At 51.6% G+C, this 23968-nt stretch overlaps 1 protein-coding gene across 1 annotated transcript in view; it reads right to left on the bottom strand.

The window, feature by feature from the left end:
- The window catches only part of LOC8041778 (protein big brother), a 62316-nt gene that overhangs the window by 14263 nt on the left and 24085 nt on the right, over positions 1–23968 (bottom strand). Inside the window, exon 4 of the mRNA XM_029991414.4 lies at positions 4989–5105. Coding sequence (XP_029847274.1) covers positions 4989–5105 — 117 coding nt within the window. The remainder of the gene's footprint in view (positions 1–4988; positions 5106–23968) is intronic.

Here is a 23968-nt window from a genome sequence, read left to right on the forward strand (position 1 = left end):
TGTCGACTCCCACTGCTCGAAACGATACCTTCTACCCAAGGGGTTGTACGCTTTCATGTACACCACCCACAATCCAGGAACCCACTCCCTTCCAGCCTTCCAGCCGACCCCGCCCTCCAAATATTGCGTCCTAAGCGGGCGGCATAATAGAGTGCGTACCACGAAGGCACCGAGCCGAAGACTGTGCTCCACGCAAGTTGCGCACCGCTTCATTTTTTTTTTTTTTCCTTTAGTTTTTACCAGAGAAGCCTTCGTTTCTCGTGAGCGTTTCGTTGCTTTTTGTTGTTGTTTGCTAGAGTCTAGTTTCGTCCGGAGACCGGCCGTGCTGGCGGCCTATATAGGCGCGAGCTTTGACCAAGGCGGGCAAGGCCGCGGAATGCGATCCGTCGAAGGCGTTTCGCGTTCCCGTCGGGCTCCCTTCGGAGTTCGGCACCGAGCGCTGGCCGAGCCGCGGGGCGGCTCCGCCGACGGCCGTTCCGCCCAGCGTCGGTCTGCCGAAGGATTAGTCGATTAGTTATATCGCTCAGGGTAACAATTAGCGGGTATCGCCCCGAGCGGTGCAGTCCATCGTCGCTCGAGCGGTGTCTCGAGCGATGTCCCAGGGCGGCCACCGGAGAAAGCCGGCCCGGCGTATACGCTCTTGGACGTTGCGGGAACTTTAGGGGGGGCTTCTGCTACACGGCGGCAGGCAGGCTGTTATTTTGGTCCCGCTTTTAGGCCGTCCGCTAATTAATGAATGGGGTGTGAGGAATCGGTTCTAAGCTCCCCCCGAAATTATTGGGGCTCGCAACCGCTTTTTCGGAACTTTCACGCTGCCGAGGAGAACGAAAACAACGGAAACTGAAATCCTGGTGCGCGCGTGCGTGCCTGGTATGTGTGTGCTTTGAGGGTCCGCGATTTGGTGATCGTCGACGGAGTAATAAGGGGCAGCGTAATGAAATTTTAGAAAAGCGATGGCCTCTCGAGGGGAGGGGGGATAGAACAAACTTGTCGCGATTACGAGGGTCTTAAGTCCAGGTTTGAGGTTTCTCGCTGCAGGGCGTAATGATAGTCGTTGTTCGTAATGAACGACTATTTGGGCCTCCGAGTTGGTTTTCCGACGCATTTTGCGGTGGAAGAGAAAACAAGTTGACGGGCCTAAGAAGGGACGCGGAAGTGGTTTCTTTTTTCTTGGCTTTTAGCTTGTTCGATGCAGGGGCTATGAAAAAGAACTCTCGTGTCGCGTTTAATTTATACTCGTGTGAAGCACCTTATCTTACGGTGTGTGTCCGAAGCGTGTCGATTTTCACGTCTAAAAAAAAGTCTTTGGCGACACCGTTTTTTTATTTTTAATAATGCGTTAGCATTAGAACGTTTGTTTTGACGAAAACCAGGCGGTGTCTTTCGTCAATCAGCGCCGGGGAGAAAGGAAAAAGGAGGGGGAGAGGGTGGCGCGTGCGACGCTCTTGTTGGTCCGAAGCGCTGACGTCATCACGCGTCGACCTCCCCCTTTCTCCCCGGCGCTGACGAACTGACAGACACCGCCGGGTTTTCGTCAAAACGAGCCCTTTCGTTTTCGTCAAAGTTACGCGCGCAGCTGGCGCGGAGCAAGAGAGGAGACTGCGGAGCGGTGGAATCCGGGCGTGCTCAGTTACCGCTCTGCCGTCGCCGGTTGTTCTTTGTTCTGGGTTTCCGTCGTAGCGATGCGTGGGCTGTGATATGTGTGTGTAGTTAAAACGGTGGATTCGGTTACTTCCACGAGTGATATGGATGTGTTTCTTTCCATGAGTGATATGGGTGACCTTATCCGAGGGCGTCGACGTACTCTTACAGCAAAGTACAGAAAAGGGGGCGAAAGAAAAATTACGGGAAGGTTCATTGGTGGATTGTTAGGCCCGCTTCAGACGGTGCAATTTCGCCCAGCAACTTGACGTCGCAACACCAGCAACCCGCGGTCACACTCAGCAACCGAATTGCTACGACTTGCCATCATCATCATTCAATTTTATATTTCTTGCACTATTTAGACGCACAGCTAAGTGCTAAAAACGTGTTTTTATATATATGAATGGCGTTGGAGAATACTAACTCGTCTTTTTGAAAAAGTTTATTTCCAAAAACGATCCATTTCAGACCAGAACCAAGTCTTTAGCTGTCATCATCACCACCACAGGGGTGTCACGTGAAAATATCGCGTCCCCGATTGGCTGCTGCCGCTTCAAACGTCTCCGAGTTGTTCGAGTTGCTCGTCCGTTTGGAGCCGGACCCGATCTCAGCAATTCGTGTCAATCTAGGGAAAGCTATAGGGAACAACCCGCCAGCAACCCCGAAATTGCTGGTAAAGTTGCCCCGTCTGAAGCAGGCCTTAGGGAATGCCTGAGCGTAACCATTGGGAAACGCCACACACGTTCTTCTTTGGGAGTTGCTAACGCTGACCCCGTAACAAGGCCAAAAAGAGGAAGCAAAAGATAGAGGCAGCAAAGGAGAAAGCCAAACCAGAAGAGTGAAATGATCAGCGTTAGCGATTCCCAAAGAAGGACGCGTGTGACGTTTCTTAAGGGTCATGCTAACGCAGTCCCTAAGAATCCACGAATGGATCTTCGTGCATTTTTAATATAAATTAAATTAGTAGATGAATCGAATATGCGCCGTCATGGACACGACTCATCCACGTTGTTTTCTAATCTCTGGCAAACACCTCGCAGCATCTTAGGTGGGTCCGTAATATTGCGTATATTTTAATATTACGCGTCACACACTCAATAAACTTGAGAAAAGAATGTCTATCCGGAAACGCGAAGCGAAATCAAGCGAAACCACGGGTATATTTACGGCTTGTTGGAGGGACATTAACCCTGCAACGATGGCGTTTGAAGCTTGATTAAATGTGTCTATTTAGAGCGCTGGTGAGCGAAACTGGAGCGATCATCACGCTGAAAATGCGCGCGCGTCCTCTTCTTTGCTATGAGGAACCCCAATTGCACCACGGTGATGACATGGTTAGGGAGTTACAAACTTTAAGTCCTTTGTCCAACGCTCGCTATTATGCTATTACACCAATTGGCACGATCAACAGAGGCAGTTTAGTGGATCACAAAGTTCAAACGCTGCTAACGCGGAAAGGTGATGCGTGCAGAGACACTGTGCGTGACCTTTCATGTGCTCTGTCTGCCGCAGTAACCAGTAACTTTGGGTGAAGACTTCTTCTTTGTTCTTATTTAGTCTCGCTATTTGCTGAACATGCACATTAGACTGCAGCCGCTTCAGACTAGGTTTGCGCGCAGATTTATCCGACTTGCTTTTATTTTTCATTTTATAGACGCTTTTAGGAAGTTGCGTATTTACCTTTCCAATGTGGATTTCGGTTTGAGATCAACTGCGATATTCGTGTTTTTCGGAGTGCTGATCGAGGTCGGTGAGCCCCGTTGAGCGCGCTCCATGCCGATCACTGGTGCACTGCGGAGGAGCGAAACCCGCTTTTGCGGATGCTGCTTCTCCGCAGTGCACCGGCGCTGGGTAAGAAGCGCGCTCAACGGGGTTAACCCACCGCGATTAACACTTCGAAAAGTACGAATATTGCAGTCGCGTGCTTGGGAGGAAAGCACACTTTCAAAGCGGGATGCTGCGCGCGCCCGCTTGGTGTATTTAAAAAAGAAACGTAAACTTTGTTCACGTTGATATCTACTCTACAGTGAAAGCTTCAAAATTAAACTGTGGCTATTATGGAAGAGTACATTTTAGGCAGAGATCTCCTGACAGCATGTGTTCGTTATTCATGAGGTTTTCTTTTTCCTTTACTCAAATTCGACATCTAAAGAATTATATTTGCACGTGGCAAAATTTATAAATACCTTCCATTAGGTATAGCTGAACATCTCTATAGGTTTGATTTTATGCCATCTATTTCGTTCTGATTCTGAGGCCACAATCCCTAAGTATCGCTGGATGAAAATTAACTTAAACTTCTTTTCAGCTTAAGTCCAAACGCAGGCGACGCTAGGAGGTAATATGACCAATGAAGCAGCGTCAGAAGCGCAAGTCACTATAGACCTTTTTTGTTTCTGATTGGTTCAGTGATGATATCAATACGAACAGAAGCATCGTGAACACCATGATGATGCCCTTTTGACGCTGTTCGACTAGTTCCATCAGCTTGTAGCGTCGGCTGCGTCTGGACTTAAGCTAAAACGAAGTATACCTAAAGGGGGAACTGAATCTTGGAAACAACCTTCCTAAGTTCAGCAGGATTTTCGTTTAAGTATGGTGCAGTATAGTTAAAGGCTTGGGGAAACTATTTGATATTCGACACGAAATATTCGGCCAAAATCACTCTTCGCTTTCAATTCGCTTCGAACTCAAAATTCACTATTCGCATATGACTACCCGGATGTTTATTTGCAGGGGAGTGTTCCTGGGGGGGGGGGGGGGGGGGGGGGGCGCATGCTCCGAACGCGTTCTAAGCCCAGCAAGCAAAGATGGCAGCTCGCAGAAGGGTTCTGTTTGAACGGTTTAAACGCAACCATAAGTGGCGTTGACTTTTTTTTTCTTTTTTTTTTTTTATACTTCACTTCGTTGTTATGGTTACACCCGCGGATCTAACTTCTAGACACCGGGGTACCCTCGCCACAAACGCTGCCTTTGTGCGGATTCGTCATTTCCCGTTTCAGACAAGGAAATACGAGACTGACGCGGCTCTAACTTGAAGCATGTTGTAATCGGCGTCGATAATCCAGGTGTAACTAGGGCAGTTCAACACCACCTGTTCGCCACGTTCTTGCCTCCCCAACTATTATTCGTCGACGCTGCCATAAACGTGATCTGCAGTGGCGTACTATATAAACTAGTGTGCCGCGTTCTTTTTTTTTATTTTGTCTTTTTTTTTTGTACTATGCAATTTAGACGTACCCTGCATAGCGTGTTAAGCCTCGTACCTCTTATAGCAATGTAACAAACTTATAGTTACGAAGAAGGAAGAAGCAAAAAAGCGAAACGGAGCCTGGCGTGCTTACCCGGCCCCTCTCCTCGTCGTATTCCAGACAGCCGACGCCGTCCAGACGATCCAGGTCGATCCATCCTCGGTACCGGACACACACGCCATTCATGATGAAGCTAGATTTGATGTGGACCTGCCGAAAGAAACAAGACCTGAGCTCAGGAAACGGTCGCCCGCACGCAAAATGGCGGCGGAGCACGCGCACTCAAGCCGAATCCGCGTGCATTCGCCTATGCCGCAGCCAATGATTCCGTGTCCACGTATAGCCTTAGATCGAGTGAACAACACAACACAGTCGCCGCTAGGAAGACGCGTCGGTGAGGGGCTCGCCCTGCCCCGTGCTCGGGGGGGTCCGAGCTGCGAAAGCGGGTTTCGGGCGCGTTTGCATCGTCGCGGGAGGAGTTCGAGGGAGGAGATGCGTCGCTCGCTGTGCCTGGAGGGCAAGCCAACGGATCACCCCCCCTCCCCCCATAAATCAATCCCGCTGCCGTCGAGCCGTAGGCCGATGCCTTTCTCCGGAATACGGGCTCGTCGGAAATTAGAACTGGCCCTCGCCGGACACTCCCAAGGGGAGCCCGCGGACACTGGGGCCCAGGAGAAAGGCGGCCGGAGTCTCTTGATGAATGATTCGCGCCCGCTTCACCTCCTTCGCCGGCGGCGGCGGCGCACACGCATGCAACGGCGACTGCGCGCAGCGCTGCGAGCAGGCGCCAATTTGCCTGGCTCCTTCGGAAGAACACCGCGAACAACGCCCGAAAAAAAAAAAAAAACACAACAAAAAAAAAAAACAAGTGGAGTAAAAAAGAAAAAAAAAAGCGTCCAGCGTGTGTGAGCGCTGGCCAGCCGCTTCTTTCACCGGAAATGGTGGTGCGCGTTGTCGGGCTTTCATCCCGATCTTGTTGCTGCTGTTTTTGCGCGTGTGCGTGCGGGAGACGGTCCGCGCTCGCGGCAAAGTGTGGCGGCTAACAGTGTGTGTATACGCACACGCACGGTGTCGGAGACGGAGCTGCCGTTCGAGCGCCGTGTGTGTGTGTGTGCGCGACTGTGATTAAGCCGACGGGATTGTGCGACGGGGGTGGAGGTGGGCGTGCGCGGGCACCCAGGCACCCCTCTGCTCTCGCTTCTTCAACGAGCCATTTCCGCAGTTTGATGCTCGGCAATCTTCCGTCGCCGTCCCACGCGATGTTTCTCCCGCCAGGTACCTGTTGCTTCCTCTTCTTTTTTTTTTCTTTTTTTTTTCTTTCGCGCTCGTATTTTTTCTCTGTCTACGTATTGGCGCTTCGACTGAAAACGGTAGCAAGGCCGAAGGAACGACTTTCAGAGAGAACAATCGGGGGCTATACGAAAACATCTCGCGTCCTTTTTTGTTCCCCCCTAGGCGACGTCTAAGCGTCAGAGTTGGGAGTTTGTTGAGCCTAAACTTCGCCTGATGTTTCCCGCGTTCATTCTGAGTATGTTTCGAGAAAAGGGTGTCGTTTCTGGCTGTTGTTTGGTGCCTGTATATACGGTAGTAAAAGATACTTCCCGCTCGTCCTTAAATACCCCTTGCGCTCTTTTGTGTGTTCATACGTACTAAAGACACATTGCATACAAAGCGTACAGTGATGTTTGCATGAGGATCCAGGGCGCATATATTGCGATCTCCATAGGGTGCTTCCATTAAGAAAATTGTATAGTTTGGTATCTCTCAGGTTGCATACAACATGCTATATCCAATATGCTGAAACAAGGGCTCTTGAAAAAATAGATTGTAACATTTATAAGAGAGCGCACACCTCGTTGAAATAATAAACAAAAATCCTTTATTTTTATCTCTATTTCTCTACAAGTGTTTGAACACCATGTCGAAGAATACACCTGCAGCATTTCTAATTAATTTACCTTGCTCCCTGCATTCGAGAAAAATGTTTTCTCCGATTTCTACCGTTGCTACAAAGAGGGTGGTCGGATCGAAGCCGGGCACAAAACGTAAGGCATATTTTTCCAAAACATAAATATCTTTTAGGGTGGGGCAGTTGGTTAAAATATGTAAAAAACCAAGCGGATATCACTCGAATTGAGGAGCATAAAAAAATAGTTCCACTCCCTTGTTTTGAACGAACCACGGGCTGGTATTTATCGCAAAGAAATCATAAATATGCTCTTAACAAAATCGAATATCATAATAATGTGCAACAATTACACTGTTTTTCTTTCTTTTTTTTTTTCTTCAATGACAGCATGGCAGAGCAAAGTGCACAGAAATTCTGTACGATTTTCCTCAAATGTTTTCCGGCCTTAACGCTTAGAAAACTCCTCCCCTTCCCTGAAATAAATGCGGACATGAAAAGCACAAGAAAACCCCCTGTCACTTTCTTTTCTCAAACGCTCCTGGTTGTATGTAGGCGTATGTTCTAGGCATTAGTTGAATATGACATTTAATTTTATTGAAATTATTTCACAGTGTTCGCATCGAAACTACGGAGTCGCGTTGGAGATTCTGTCGTGAGAATTGAGCGCAGGGTTACGGGGTTCATACAGAAGACTTATGGTTTATGCCTGCAAATGGTACAATCCCAAAACTTGAACGCCACAACAGTAATTATAATGATATGTGATGCGTTGTTTCGGTTATTAGGGACGAAGCTCCTTAAGGGCTATACTCCGTTTCACCTTATGTTGTACCGCAGCGAAGGCTGGAAGCGCGAGCTCATAGCGTTGACAGCTGCCCTTACTGCACGAGAGCTTGTGCCGCCGAGATCTGCCCCAGAGCAAGGAGCTCGCGCTTACAGCCTTTCCTGCGGTACAACATAAGGTGAAACAGAGTATAGCCATGTCCGTATGTCCGTCCGATGTCCGGCGTCGGGTGCTCGTACTCACGAGCACGTGAGCACGTGCTCCCGTGCTCGTGTAGGAAAAAAAAAAAACCCGCATCTCCACGTGGTGAATGATGTTGATTGGGGCGAAGCTCTGGTGGTGCTTGTCTGCGTAGACGGTGAGCCGCAGCATGCCGAGCCTTTCGTTCGTTTTCATCCATGTCAGAAAGAGAATGTGTGGTATGGAACGTAGTTATATACGCATTTGAGCATTTGACCGCAGCGTGACATGGATGAAAACGAACGAAAGACTCGGCATGCTGCGGCTCAGCGTCTGCGAAGACAAGCGCCACCAGAGCTTCGCAACAATCAACATCATTCACCACGTGGAGATGCGGTTGCTTTTTTGTCGATCGAAATACCGAAGGTATGAAGCGACAATTAAAACATGAAAGTTCATTGAATCGCGTATCGTAGTGCCGAGGAGCGAAAAGCTTTTGGGAGCGTGACGGGGCTACAATTGATACTGACCAAAAACAAAACACCAGAATAATGCTCCGGTTTTTAAGACGAATAAGCGAATCATTACTATACCTGTCGGAACAATGGGGCGAGTATTTCAGGTCCACAATTAAGGTATTCGCATATATGGAATAACTGCAACTTTGTCAGCCTAGTCTTTCCAGCAACGTCCCTCTTTCCCACCAAGTCGGCTGAGGTGGAATATTCCTCGCGTTCGTTTTCGTTTCCCGATCGCGTCGTCTCCAAAACGGAGTAAAAACCCAAACCGACTGAAAGGTGGTTTCGGAGCGCGTCTTTTGAGACGCTCCTCCGCCCGAGAGAGCAAAACAAAGAGAAGATCGCGCGGTGTGCGGGTTCTTAGCGACGCCATGACGACGTCGTGCAGACGATCGATATGTGGGCGGCCATGTTTTTTTGCATCGATCGCGTCTCCTCTCCCTCGCCGTGCTCGGCGGCAAGGCCCGAGCCCTCCCCTGAAACGTGGAGCGTCTCATTGGACCATCGACGCGATGCGGGGAACCCGGCCGGGCCAAATCCCATTGGACTAACTCGCCACGCGGGGAGGACCGCCGCCAGCCCCGAACAACACAAAGTAACAAACGACCCCGTTGCTCGAGATATCGGGCGCAGCGTGACTAATCCATTGAATCGCGCTCCGGCGTCTCTCCTCCCATCGGCAGAGCGCGCTCGCTGCGATGGCTCACCCACGGCCGGCTCTCCCACTTCGGTAGCGCGCGAGGCGGGCCGACACGCCGCCATGGGAATTGACGCTTTAGCCTCTTGCTCTTTTTTTTTTTTTTCTTTCACACCCCGAGAAAGAAGGGGGGGCACCTCGCGCAGGCCCAATGTCCCCAGAACAAAGGGATCGCGCAGCTTGGCCTCGCAACAGCCACTGGGAGTGGATTTCTATGCGTTTCCTCGTGATTCTCCGCACTCCCCGGTGACGGGACACGGCCGTCGGCATTGTGGCCCCGGGTTGCTCAGAGGGGCGGTCAATCATCGGCCCCCGGCCGTGGCGCGACGGCCTCACGCTAGATCCCCAGGAAGTGGCCGGGAAACAGGCGAGGCGACGCAACTGGTTGGCGGCCTTCTACCTTCTGTCACCCAAGAATCGCCCGCGCGGTTCGGCTCCGCCGCTTTCATGCGTTTTCGGCTCCCGTCGCAGCCGGGCCCACTGGCCCCGCGTACCCCGACTAGACAGCACAGACAAGACGAACGCACGCTCCGTGTTCGTGTCTTACTGTTTGGGTTCTTCGGCAGTTCTTCGGCAGTTTAGGGGAGAATTTATTTCTCAACAACGGAATCAGTAACAATGACAGGCAGTTGGAAGCTCATTCAGGCTGTTTCCTGGTCGATTACCTATTTTGTTTCAGCTGAATGATTCAACGGTCTACAAGACGCCGTCTGCGATCTCGGTATGGAAATCACTTCTGAATACAGCAAGGTTGGGCAGTCTCGTAATGTTCGACGAATTTCTCCACTCTCTTTAGCGGCGTCCAGTTAACGGTTGCGGTGACGCTCTGCTTGAGAAGCTACCGAATGGTTCCTTTGAAGGGGCTGCAGTCAACTGTTGTCGCACCGGCCCTAACACCCCATGCACAGGAAAATTGGGGCTGCGTGCAGCGCGTCATCACAAGGTTCATAGCAAGCATAACATTGCGATGTTCCCAATATATGTGAAACTCGTCTTGGTCATTTGACATTTTGCTATATATACAGTGCAAAGGGACTTAGGCGTCACTCATGTGTTTATGTTTATTTGTTTCAGATATTTTTTTTTTCTTTTAGATTAATCTGCGTGTCAGCTGACGGGGATTTAAAACTCCCACGTGGCCAAACGCTTGTATCCATAGCATGGTGCAAACAACCCTCCATTGTTGGCCCACGCCAAGTATCTGTTGTGTCATCAGCCTCGAACATAATATGAAGGGTTTTAAAGAACAACTTTAATAGAGCTATTTTACTAATGACCGGTCCAGAACGTTTGCTTTGGTTGCGTTCACAGCAACTGAAAGATAGAAATGACAAAGTCACCGGGACTACCCCACTTTTATGCCGCATGGCAATCGAAAGGGTTCTGCGAGGGGCACGGCCAAGGGTCCCGGTCACGTAAAGGGAGGGGGGGGGGGGGGGGGTGCCACCTCTGGCGGCACCCCCCCCCCCTCCCCCCCGCTTTACTGGTTGAGATCTCAGGGAGTGAAGGGGGGGGGGGGGGGTGCTACGAAAGACCTAAGGGCCCCGGGTGCGGAAGGCCTACGTAGCTGCCATTGCCTGCCACGCCGTTCTTGACGCGCAGTCGTCTTACCATGTCACCGGGCCGTAAACGCACGGTGTCGTCGCCCCTGTATGCACAGCATGTATGCACAAAGAAATGGCTCTGTCGTTTTCCGCGCATCGCGCGCACGTCCTTCATGCAAACGCTAATGCCCGAGTCCCACTAGTACAACAAATAGAAACAAACGACAGCGACAAGCGTCCAACACATGCAGCGTGCTCGCGATGACGCGTTTGGCAGGCGTTTAGCCGCTCGGTGCTCGAGGAGTAAGTACGAGTGACTGCAAGCCTGCCAAAGATACCCTCGCTTGCATGATGCTCGTGTTTGAGCAGAGCCTCCCTTATTCTACAAAGCCTGTCAAATCGCGAAAGACTCTGGTATGAGGCTTGTCGATGTCGTTTGTCTCTCTTTGTCGCTCTATTTTGTCACTCTAGTGGGACTCGCGCATTAGTGAGCTGGTCTGCTTCCACCAGAAGGAAGTAGTTCACCCCGCGGAAAAGTGCTGAGCGGCCGCACTCACCATGCTTTGTTATACATAACCGCTGCGCGAAATGCAAGCGCATTTCTTTGGTTATCAGCGTAGTAACAACAACGATTTCGGCTTTTTTTTTTTGTATTAGGCTATGATTTAGTGGGCTGCGGGCCTTGCTGAGAACAGAGGGGAGATAGGGGGCGTTGCAGGGAGGGGAAAGGATTTAGAAAGGTAAGCGCATATCGTCAGATGACGATATAAATGAAGTGAAGTGACTACTAAACAAAGACAAAGTGGAGATCATTTACGGCTATTCATGCAATGTTGTCCAACATTGTCTACGTCTAAGGGCAGTCGGAGGTAAACGTTCAACTTTGTCGGCGGTTATGCCTCATCTCCCAGACACTTCAACCACAATAGGCGTCCAACGTTAAAAAAAATACAACGAATAGAAACATGTATCAGACTGTTAACCCCCTTAACCTGGGGTTACGCTGCTTATGCATCATACAAAATACAATCTGCAGACATCAGTCAGCGCGATATCCGTGGTTCGAATGCCGCGTGCCAAGTCTCTCCTTGAACTCGTTGGCATGCGGCATTCGAAGCTCAGTTCTCATAGTGACTTGCGTTCGAATCTGTTTGCAGACTGTCATTTGTATGATGGTATTATCCATTCTGTTTAAGGCCCGTTCACACTTGTGAACGGGCCTTAAGCCTCTTGCAACGCCTTACGACTGGATGCGCTTCTAGGCCCGTTCACACACTTGTGAACGGGCCTTAAGCCTCTTTTGCGACGCCTTACGACTGGATGCGCTTCTCTGGAGCTGTTCGTATGCCGTCACAAGAGCCTTAAAAACCGGTCTTGTCTCAGTCGGTCGTATAAAGTCAAACGCAAGTGTGCGAACATGCCTTTGGTGCGATGTCTCAAAGACGCCCGAGTCCGTGAGCCCACCGTCAAGACAAAATCGACTGCCCGTCAATCAGAGTAATCGCACTGGGCCAACATCCCTTAAGGACCCAGTTTTCTATGCTAACTTCCGACGCTCAGTTTGCGTGTGTCCACGGAGCTGAGTGACGGTGGAGCGGCAAACTAGCCGATGTTTATCGCGTTCCTTCGGGCCATCTGGGAGCTGCCGCCGTTTTCGTCTCTAAAACGGTGCTAACCTCATCGCCTCCGCGGGTTCCCGTGACAAATGAGCGCGCCGTTTGTCTCTCCGGGGTGCGCGAACACACACGGCGTTTCTGTCCAGCGCATCACTTCCATAAGGGTTTTCCATATTCATTTTTCGAATCGGTTAAGATACCGATCGGGTCCTTGAACGTCAAGAGCTCTTTCTCTCGCTTCACGGCGGTGACTTGGAAACAATCAAACGGTAGCCTGTGCTCCTTTTCGAGGCGCGTAAACGCTGCTGAACAATTGGAGTTCCCCCTAGAGGCAGTCATTTGTCAAAACAAGGGAGAAGCATGACTTCGGTGCAATTTCCCGAGCAGCGCCCACCTCACACCACCCAAAGACTGGCTGCTGAAAGTGTGGAATTTAAGGTTGATAGCGAGAGAGTCTTGTAGTTGTTAGCAGTCCTGCCGCAGGCAACACGTGCGTGCCACTAAAAAGATGAAGTACGCTTCGTGGAAACGTTTCTGAAGTTGACGAGGAGCGTTCTCGTAGTTGTTTTCTTTTTTCTTGTCTGATATGGTATTCGTGACACGTTTGTTAAAGATCTTATGGGATAAGGTAAGTAGAACTGAGTAGGGTCTTTCGTTCTTGTTCGGTGATTTAGTTTTAGAAGTACAACGGTTCAACTTATCGCGCACGTCATCGCTCTTACGACGGTCGTATACTTACAAATAATTTCGAATAGTTTCAAACAACGGACGGCTGAGCCTACAATGCATAATGCCATAACTAACGCGGATACCGTGAAGCTCACTTCCTCTCTCGACGACATTATTTCGGAGGCGACCGAGGGAACCTCGCGTCAATAAAGTTCGCGCGTCCGCGTCTCTTTTCAGGATCTCCCTCGAGGTGTCCGCGGGGCAAGACAGCGGCCGGTGGAAACAACGGTTCGGCCTCGAGAGCAAGGTGTGTCCTCCCGTCCTACTCGGGCAGCTGCGAGAGAGAGAGAAGGGGAGGGGGACGAACGCAGACGCCATGAACCTACATCAAGCCGCACTGGTTGTTTTCTTTTGTTCCGGTGGCAGGGCAGGCAAGACAGATAAACCTCAGAGCCCGTCATTAGCGGGCACACCTTCGGTGGCCGCTCCGGGGGAAAGGGAGTCGGTGCGACACCGAGAGAATGTGCGCTTCCTTCGCCGGGCTTCGCAGGGTTCCCGAGGCCCTCCCGGCAAGCCGCACCGGTCGGACGCGCGCAAGTGGGCCACAGCTGTGGCGGGCGAGGGCATACCTCTGGCGCTCGCCCGCGACGACTAATTGTCATCGTGCTTGTCCGTAATGCTAATGTTCGCTCCTCTCGGGAGAAACAGCTTGTGAGTGTGGGTCTTGCACGAGGGTAGTGTCAATAAACATGGCACTGTGGGACGCTGTATTGACATTAACGAATCAGCTAGATCCTGCCTACTAGACCAAGTACAGTGCCAGAAGCGTCCTCTACCCAACGGATTCGAGTAGCATTGTCCCCGACGTACGGATGCCAAGGCTTGGGATCAATGCGATCTATCGATTGTCTCGAACGATGAGTGGCATTCCGCGTGTAATGCAGAGAAATCATTTTAGCATGCGATCGTGAGTGCGAAGAGTCAGATGATATCATCGCGAACCTCTGAGAGGCTACGTTTTAATGCGACAAATACTGACGCCAAATCAGAGGCCGCGGCATTTTGTTTGACACCAAGTCAGGCAGAGCATGTTGGTCGCTCGTCCGCTGAAAACCTGGTTTCCTGATGGCGCGTCTATGACGTTTTGGCCCCTAGTCTGAGCTTTAGATTGGGTAAACTAGACAGACCACACAAGTAATATGAGAGAGCTTAACGTTAGATTAGGTTAGGCTAGTTTCAATGTGGTGCGGATAATAGCGGTGGAAGAATGTCCGAGGGTCCGATTTCCGGCGAAATCGCGTTCTTCTCCTTCGTATCCGCGTCAGCGTGTACGGTCGACTCAGGAGCCCAGTGACCGTCGCAGCCGGGTCCTCCCGGAGCGGAACTCCCGTGCGGCGAGGAGCGTCCGCGAAGCCCACTTTTAATTACCGAAGGCCCCCGGGCCCGAGGCCCCGCCCCTCTGGGCTGCCGCATCTCGGCGCGGGAACCAGGGGAGGAAGCGAGCAGCGCCGCGGCGCACGGGACGGCCCCGGAATGCCGGTCCCGTGGGATGCTGCTGCCATATAGCCCTCGCGCCGCCACATGAATAAAACATGGATGGCCCCCGGGGGCAGTGTTTTTTTTCTTAGCCGAACCCGTGGTCCGTGTCGCCAAGCCCCAGCCACCCTGTTGAGGCGAACCGGCCGACGCATCCGCGCGCTCTTTTGGCCACCACCGGTGCATGGACCCGGTCGGACGTCAGGTGCGGTACAGTCCCTCCTCCGGGAGAGCCGCTCTTCTTTTTCTTCCTGCCGCCGTTTGCTCTTGGGGCGATGCGCGCGTGTGCGCGTAGTCTGGCCGGCTGCGGTGTGGGAAATTGCGCCTCGGAGCGAGTCAAGCGAGGGCTAGTTTGCATCTTGGATGGCCCCGCCCGAAATAGATCAGAGAGAGAGTGGTCGAAAGTCGAGGCGACATTGTTTATTCTTAGCCATTGGCTATGTATAACATTAACGACGGAGAGATGAGCTCGCGTGGGAACAAATATCAGGTGCGGTGATAAACGGGGCGCTGTGCTTTATGGCGTGAATTGTTTCCGGCTCTTCGGTGTCACTCGAACAGTGCAGGTAACCGTCTCTTATCTCGTCGTCGGCTTCGCAATATAGAGCCCACTTTGGTATAACAATGGTCGTTCAGTCATTCGACGGGAATACACGGTTAGAGTGTTCTCTGCCTCGTGCGCTCTCACTCCAAGATTGCGAGACTGACGGTCAGCAACAAAAATGTAGTGTTTACAACCATGGACTGGTAAATGGCATTACAGGTTAGAAAGAAATTATGTTGAGAAATCGATAACAGAACCTTATGTAACGAGACTGACCTTCCCTGTATTGTGTATGCTCGCCAAAAATCGATTTTCCATCTCTTTCTCTCTCCCTCTCTTTCCTCCCTCTCTCTCTCTCTCTCTTTGCATTGCATATCTACAGCATAAAATATGTGCCTGCTGCGAAAACTTTGTTTGTGTGTGCACGTCTTTGTTGTTTTCTCCGAGGAAGCAGGAACAAGAAGGGGCTTCCCGCGCCGCGGTCTGGAGAGAACGGCGCGGTGCACCGCCTCGCGTCCGCGTGCGAGGCAGGGAAGCCAGAGATGCCGGAGAGGGCCGAAAAGGGAGCCTTGGCACCACTCGGCTATCGATCCTTCGGGGCCCACAGGCGTTCTGGAGCGACCCTCCAAGACGGTCGCGACCCAATCAACCGGACCCGCGACGTCGCACCCACACCGTGTACCCGTGGGCGCTGCGCGCGTACCCTGCCGTAAGTACGGTATTTGCCCTATCGCGTATTTCGAGGTTCGAATTTCGCCAGCGCGTCGTGGAAGGTAGCATCTGTACGGACGAAACGCTTTCCGAAGGTACAATTACGTGCCAGCCTTCATACATTACTAAACATGAGTTGAGCCAAAACGTTCTAGTGTATACGCCCATGTAAGATGGTTATGCTCACTCGCATTAAAATGGACATAAGAACAGCGTGTTCTTGAATACCGTAAACAGGGCACAGAGGAAAGTGCCTTTGTGTAGTACCTAGTACAAACGAGTTCTGCCAAACTGAAAACCCAGACTCAGCCATGTTTGATGCAAGCATTTTCGTTGGCGAGATGCGCTACTCGTGCGGCCGTACCTCTGCAGTTCGACGTCCAGTCTTTCCCAACTCGGTGGCACGCAAATCGACATTTTCTAAAACTACCGATTCAGGAAACTATCGTTTCAGATCGTGTCTTCAAAGATTTGTTTTTTACTTTGCGTTTTTATATTTGCCAATTGAAACGAAGCAATTATTGAAACGCAGTCCCTTCAGCTGTATTTAAAAAAAATGAACATTAAAACTTTGAGAGTACACTGATATAACTGATTCGAATTGGGCTGTGGCCCTTTGGCGCCTCAAGGGTGGACTCAGATGGAGTTTCTCTACATTAAACGTTGCCGGTAAGAATACAAGTAAATAAATAAAAAAGAAAGAAAGAACAAAAGAACGAAAGAAGAAAGGAAAGAAAGAAATAACGAATATGCGGAGTACAAGCGACGAATTTTGAGCGGCGGCACGTTGCTTTTGCTCACGACACAACAGCCACTGTTCTGACGCCTCACGCATGCAGAGGGAACACCGCTTGGCAAAATTGTTCGCATATTCGCAGCCTATTCGTTCGACGGAGCCCAGCCTTTCCACACTGGCTCCATCCAGCAGCTCCGGAGAGCTTCCTCGCCACTGCAGCCAGTTGGGCAGCCCTCCGCGGCGGTGGCGGGTCAACGCTGGCATCCCTATCGAACCCTCCCGGGGGAAGCGGAGAGGAGCGGAGGAGACCGTTGCCATGGAGACTACGACCGCAGCTCCGGCCAGCTCCGGCTTCCCCAGATCTCCCGGCGGCTCTCCAGCTCGGTTCAAGATGGCCGACACCACAAGACAAAAGGAGATTGCGTCGGCCTCAAGCCACCGCCGCCGCCGTTGCTGCTGCCGCCGCCGCCGCCGCCGCTGCCGCCGCTGCCGCCTCCGCGGCACGGCGTCGCGTTCGCCGGGTTTCGACTCCGTGTCAGCGAAGCAGCTTCAACCGGGCTCGTTTCCAAGTGCCCTTCTGCAGCTTGCTTCTTTTTTCTTCTTCTAGAATTCGATTGCGTCGAGCGAGTTGGCTGCCTGGGGTGGGCCCCGACCGTCAGCTATCGATCGAGGATTTTGACGCGCGTCTGATCTTGAGCCTCAAAACTGCTCGCTTCGCAGTGTGATCGGGACTGCGTCGCATCATTTTTTTTTTTTGTGTGTACTTTTTTTTAACGTAGGCTGCTGGAACGGCTGGCTATAAACGCTAGCTCCTTGCTTTGGAATGTGCCTTCTTAGTGTAGGCTAACCAACTGTTTAAAAAAACAACTATTGTTTTCTTTTGTCGCCTAAATAAACTATGCACGAGTAATTTGTTTAATAGTTTCCGATCCCTCACCCAACCGAAACAACGATATAGACGTATACGCGTAGATGGAGGCGTCTCGTACCGCGCAGTTTCACGCGTAAAACTCGTTGCGCGAAGAAATGCGCATAAAAACGAACGCGGCATTCATGGAGAGAGGCAGACCGGACGAAGTTTGAAACCATATATATATAGTTCCCGCACTCGCGCGGCAGCCGCAGTGCGGTCATAGTAGCGTAGTTGAGGTTTTCTGTGTCGTTTTGGTTCTGCGGATACGCGTCAACCGACGCGACTGCAAGCCACGCCCGCCGTCCCAGGCTCGCTCAGACATGGAAACTCCATCGGCGCTGCAGGTGCCGCCGCTGCGATTGTCGGACGGCAACCCGACACTCGACCCCCCCCAGGGTGAACCCGTCGCTGTAGTGGCACGCCGCCGCCGAGTAAAATGATCCGCCGTCCCGTGTGTGCCGCACGAACCCTTTGAATCTCGACGGGTGGCCACCGGTGCACCCTGCGTGCCTGTCAGCGCCAGCAGCGGTGTCGGACTTCGTCGAGTCTTGCGCGCGCGTTCGGGACGCTTTCTGTTTCGAGCTTCGCAATTGCATACAAGCATGTTTTCCCGCGACACGTCTCCTGCTGCGTTTGTGCAGTCTACCGTGAGACCTGTCCCTAGGCTCGATGCTAAAAGCAGTCTTCTTTGGCCTCTGTGTTGTCGTCCGACTTGGTCCTTATCCCGGGGACACCACCAGAATATGGTGTCCGAAATGGACGCCATCGGCGAGGAGTGCGCGGAGGAGTTGGTTCTAGAATCGCGACGTTTTTCGAGCTCGTCGCAGGAGAACTCGGGGCGAAGGACGACACGGCCGCGCCTGGGGGGGGACCCGCACTAGAGCACTGCACGGGCCCGGGCCAGCCCGAAAGCCCGAGCCCGGCCCGGCCCGCGGGCCGGGCTCGGGCCGGGTAGCACGTATTTTCTCGGGCCCGGGCCGGGCTCGGGCTTGAACAAAAAAGTTCTCGGGCCGCGCCGGCCCGGGCCGGCCCGGGCCGTGCCTGGGCCGTGCCTAGGCAATTTTGTGCCGTAAATCATAAATTGTTGTTGATAGCAAGAAGTTTGCTCATTCATCTTTTAGGTTCATTGAATACAAAAAAAGCGAAGTGCAAATTCACTGCAGCGTCGTTAAAAATAATAACTAAAAGACATCTTCAAGCTAGAAAGCCTTCAAGTCTTTTCCGTGTGAGCGAGGGTTGTGTTATAAATTGTAAACAAAATAAAGTCCCAGTCATATGCTTGTCAACCTGTCTGATTCATCGCTCTCAAAAATATCTAGTTCACTATTAGGAAGATTTAGAAAAACGTACGCAAACGCTTTGCGTACCGTAAAAATAGCGTTGCAATGTAAAACCTATGGCGATGCTAATTTTAGCTTGCTCAAAGTGCTTGAGTACGTTATTATAAGACTTCCTTATTGCACAGAGCGCGACACTATATTAGCGCGAACAAGCGATCGTCGTGTTTTTATGCTTATCTCATAGAATCAAAACGCTGTTTTCAAAAATATTAGTGTCTTTAGAAGTGCTCATCTGGGTCACATACCTAAGCGATATACTTTGGTGCCTACTAAAACCATTTCGAAGTAAAATTAAAAAAAAGAGCCAACGTCGTGTTCGCGGTATCAGTGTCGCGCAGTGTACATGGTCCGTTCCGCGCTTGCACGTTTTGGGAACCATGGGGAGCTTGTTTCGGGAGCGGGTCGAAACAGGACGGGTTCAAACGGAAATGGGTTGTTTCGGGCTACAGCCATCGGGCCGGGTCGGGCGGGGCCTTGAAATTAACAATTCTGTCGGGCTCGGGCCGGGCCCGGGCCGTGTCTCTTTCGGGCCGGGTCGGGCCGGGCCTAGAAATTTAAAATTCTGTCGGGCTCGGGCCGGGCCCGGGCCGTGTCTCTACCGGGCCGGGTCGGGCCGGGCCTAGAAATTCCGGCCCGTGCAGTGCTCTAACCCGCACTCCAACTGAGCGCGGTCCAAGGCTGAGCGCGTTGCGGCCACGCGCGTTCAGCGGCGCGTGAGACCCGGGCGCTCGCTGTAGGGGCCACATCCGCCCCCGCCGGTGTATACGGCGGCGGCTCGGTTCACGAAGATGGCCGAATTAGCCGAAGGACCGCGAAGCCAGAAACAAAGGCGCTCGGAGTGCGTACGGCTGTAATTTGGCCGACAGGAAGCAATTAGCGAGCGACTAGCCAGCTGAAAATGAGGCCCTCTCGACGGAAGCGGCGTCCCTTAACGGCCGCATGGGACGATTCTGCAGGCTCTCTTGCATGCCATCCTCGCTCTTTGATACGATGCGCCTGGAGAGATGGCCGCGCGTCTCGGAACCATGCGCGCATCCCCCGTCCCACGCGTCGGCGGTTATGTAGACTCCTACGCCTTTAACAGGGTGTCGGTTGCTCGCTCGTATCGCGTTCAATTCCCTCGTCTGGCGCACGGCCGTACACGACGGTCGCCATTGCAGTGGAGGAGACGTCATCGTGGTCACGATGTCGCCTCGCTCTAACCGGCTTGGTCTGCTGTTCGACGAATCGTTTGGTTGGGACCCAAGTAATTTTGAGCCAAGTAATGCTGAGCCAAGTAATGCTTAGCCAACCGACTGAGGCGGGAAGCTTGAACGCGTTTGCTCTGGTGACTCGAGCCTCTGTTGCATGGGGCGCCAGCATGACGGATCCCCTTTGAACGCGTTTGTAGTTGGGATGTTTTTATCTTATTGTTTCGGAGTAAAAGGGGGGAAAGGGGGGGGGGGGATTTGACCACGGCATCGATAACCACGGTGTTTATAATAAAATATAGGCAAAGTCGAAGATTTATTTCCAAGGCATACAGAAATGCATGAACCCATGGAGAATATTGACTCTGGATATTACTCCATGCGTGACTATTATTCATTCGAAAACATAACTCAAAGTTAAGGCTGTCAGTACAATTAACAGGCAATCAAACGCATGTGAACAAGACCTCAAATGCTGACTTTTATGTTTTGTTTTGAGAACGTTGATTATTTTATCCGCTATTCCAGGCCACTCCTAACGAAAAGGTTCGTGCCTGATAACCCAGAAATCAAACATGCACAAGAAAAAAAAAAAATATGGTCAAAGGAAAAAAAAAAAAAACTGACACACGCGCGGGGCCAACGCATCGTCTCAGGTAAACTTGCTGCAGGCGCATGGATATGCCGAAACGAAGCGGCGAGGGAACCCTTGTAATGAGGGGGTGAGTGGCCGAGCAGCCTCTCTTTTTTTCCCGGGACGTGGGCGATCTTCGCGGACTGCCCCTTGCCGAGTCGGCGGGTGGGTCCGTCCGTCCGCCGGGCCCCGCAGTCTGCACTACATAACGCTCGCCTTTCAACTGAGCGCCGTTTACAAGAAAGACTCGTCGAGAACACGGGCCACCGTCTGGCCCTCAAACGGGCGCGGAAAAAAAAAAAAGGGGAAGACAAAAACGCAGGATCTTAAGAACAAAAGCGAAACAGTGGGAGGTTTTTGTTGCTTTGCGAGAGTGTGAGGGATTGCCGAGACGTAGCAAAAACAGGGAAGCGCTTTCTCGAAGACACGTTTCTAGCACTCCCCTGTTTCGCGTGTCGCCTTATGGTTTTCTGAGTAGTCTAGAATCGCGGGCATGCCTGCGAGGAAGGCCGAAGCGCGCCCTGGACGAGCTTCGTGTTCTCCGTCCCTGACAACTGCCTACTGGTCTTTGCGTTTCAAGTTCGGAACAACGTCGTTTGACGATGCGTTCCTTTTTTCTTTTCTTTTTTACCCCTTTTGCGCATTACTGGGCGTTTCGTCCCAAGCACGTAGCTAATGCTTCCCTCTGTGAAGACAAAGAAAAAAAAAAAATATTGGCCGGACTTTTTGTATACGAGTCCGGGCAGGACAACTGTCCAGGTCACTTTGTTGGCCAGCTGTTTGGGAGGTTACATTCTCTTCCCTGCGTGGTGAAACCATGTGGGATTGTGATGATGCGTATGTGTATGCGTGCAATGATTAACGAACAAAAGTCACAAAAGTACCGCATAGCTGCTCTTCTCCGAAAAAGAACGTCGCACGTTCGCACAGGATGTGAAGCTAACTACTCATGTTATTATTGTTACGTTTCTGTCTCCTTTCTTTTTTCTTTTTTTTTGCACAATTAGTTTTAATATTCAGGTATCGTAGGAGCGCCATGTATGTACAGCTCTTTTAAACGTCGTGTTTCCGCGCACATTGTTTTGTATGCGTGTGCTTGTTTTCTCGTTCCCAAAATCAAGAGCTCGTCCGCACGACACCCTGACATTGCCGAGGGCGTCAGAGCGCTTCCGGCGGCCCTACATGGTCGCACCCCGCGCACGGGCCCGAGGCCGCCGAGGCGACGAGTCCGGAGCCCCACGGTGCTTCCTGTTGTGTCTCGCTGCTCCACCGGCGGCCCGCAGTTCTCACGCGGCGGCGCGTGGGAGGACGTTGTCGCCAGCCAGCGGCGCGCTTCTCCGCGCAACACAACGAAACGAAAGCTGCCCCGCGTGGCGAATCTAATGGATCCTCGATTCGGCGCCGCCGCCGCCGCCGCCGCCTGGGCTCCTCGACACCACGGTGCGTTCTTGCTCGTCGGAAGTCCGCGGAAGCGAGCCGCTTGTATACACGAACGAGCCTCTCTTTTGTGACGTCCGCGGGCTGTCGCGTCCGTCACAGGGACAGTCGCTACTTCGTCGCGTTTTCGTGTACTGGCTACGTGCCCGCTCGCTGGGATTTGAGGAAGCCAAAGCGAGCGTGTAAAGCGCGACAGCAGGTAATGAAAAGTGGCACCTGGTTCCGTTGGCCGGAAACACGACGCTTTTGAATGGCGGGGGTTCGACTGCGAACGATTTTGTCGGCGACCGTTTCGCGCTATCCGATGACTTGTTTTCATTTTTAACGCTTTCAGTAGAACTAATTTGAATCGCTTCGAGCTGTCGTATTGTATGCAACAACGCGCCTTTTTGTCGGAGACAATACGCTTCACGAGTCGGTGTGGTGCGTGCAACTGATTGCGTGTTACGTGGGTGAGGGAACACAGTAACATATGTCTCGAACGCATCTATCGAAATTTCGCGTTGATCCGCTCTCACCAACCGATAGAATCTCTCTCTCTCTTTATTTATTTTTTTTTTTTTTATTTTTTGCGAGCTTATTTGTATATATTGAAAGAGGGAATGCGTAGTAGAGCTGATGAAATCTACAGAAGAAAAAAAAACCGTGTTTCAAGTTGAGTTATGTTTAACACTGTTTCGAAGTTTATTATAAATGGGCATATTGAGAACGTCTGTCTGAAATCGACTACTTTTTTACTTATGCCTTGTATTACATCTGCTTTCTAACTAACCTTGGAAGACACGGAATTACCCACGTCTATTTCTGCAGCTGACATCATGAATGGTAAATTACTAAAAGGGGACAAATAATACCCCTGAAGTTCCGAAGGTGTCACAGGATCGACAACGTGTTTTCGGTGGATCTTTCGATCGGACGTAACCGAACGTTCTTAATCGTGTCAATCTACATTTTGGAGCTGCTGGTCCCCTCTTGTTCGTGAAAAGAAAACACGTGCCACAAATGGAAAGTAGAAATCGCAGGTACGTTTCGAGCGGGCCCATTGATGTGCTCCTTCGGAAAATACTCCACTTCTTATACCTTCAATCTCGTAAGCGAATCGCCGTTACGTAATTCAAAATAGCAGCCATAAACACACGTGCCAAAAACGCGCAAATAAAATTAAAAAAAAAAAAAAAAAACGCCTTAACATGAACCGCCGTAAAGGGTATATCAGCGCGAGCGCGTAGCTTTGAGAGCACGCGCGCTTACAGCCTTGGCTACAGTCCACGTTAAAGCGAGTTGGAGCATAACAGACACGCGTGCCTGATTTGACATCAAATGGTCCGTGTCTTGAGCGGCCGTTGAATGCCTCGTGGTTCGCTTTTCTTTTCGTTCGTCTTCTTCCCTTTGTTGTGCGACTTTGAGCACACATCTAACTCGGCGCAGGAGACCAAGAATGGTCCGTGTGCACCGTCTAGCCTCGACAAGGAATGCTCCCCTCCCTGGTGGACCCGAGCGCCGGTTGTTGCCTGGCTCAGGGTTACGAGGTCAAATTATAGATTGGCTCCCTTCTTCCATGCCCCGATAGGAACCGCTGTCAATCACTACGCCTTGAATGAAGTTCGCCCAATGGTCTGTTGCGTGAACACTGTCATTACATGGGCAGTTTTCGACGGTCTTCGAGCAATTGGCAGCTAAATCAAACGCTCTTTCTTTTTTCCCCCCCTTCGTTCATTTTTTTTTTTTTCTTTGTGGCGGTTCTTGCCGCCGCCACAATCTCCTGACGCGCGCGCTGCCTTTGCAGAGCCACGGTAAACAATGTTTGGGCCCTACCACTCTTTGAGCGGGCAAGAAATTGGTAATGGCTGAAACGGCCAGTTTCGAGCCGAGCGGCCGCGGGTTTATTTGACACTGTTGTTTCCCCTGGGACCGTCTAAGGTTGCAACGATTGACAGCCGGACCCCTGGGAGGGGCAGCTTTCGGAAAGGAGCAATCATGCTCCTGATCGCCACCGTACAGCTAAGGGTTTGCGGAAACACGAGTGGGATTCCGACGCCATAGAAAGGAAGCCGTCACGTCACATTCGCCGCCTTCGGAAAGACGACACCCGGAAGGTTGCCAGGAAAACGGCAC

Source organism: Ixodes scapularis, unplaced genomic scaffold, assembly GCF_016920785.2.
Source record: "Ixodes scapularis isolate PalLabHiFi unplaced genomic scaffold, ASM1692078v2 PGA_scaffold9__187_contigs__length_104089568, whole genome shotgun sequence".
NCBI classification, from domain to species: domain Eukaryota; kingdom Metazoa; phylum Arthropoda; class Arachnida; order Ixodida; family Ixodidae; genus Ixodes; species Ixodes scapularis.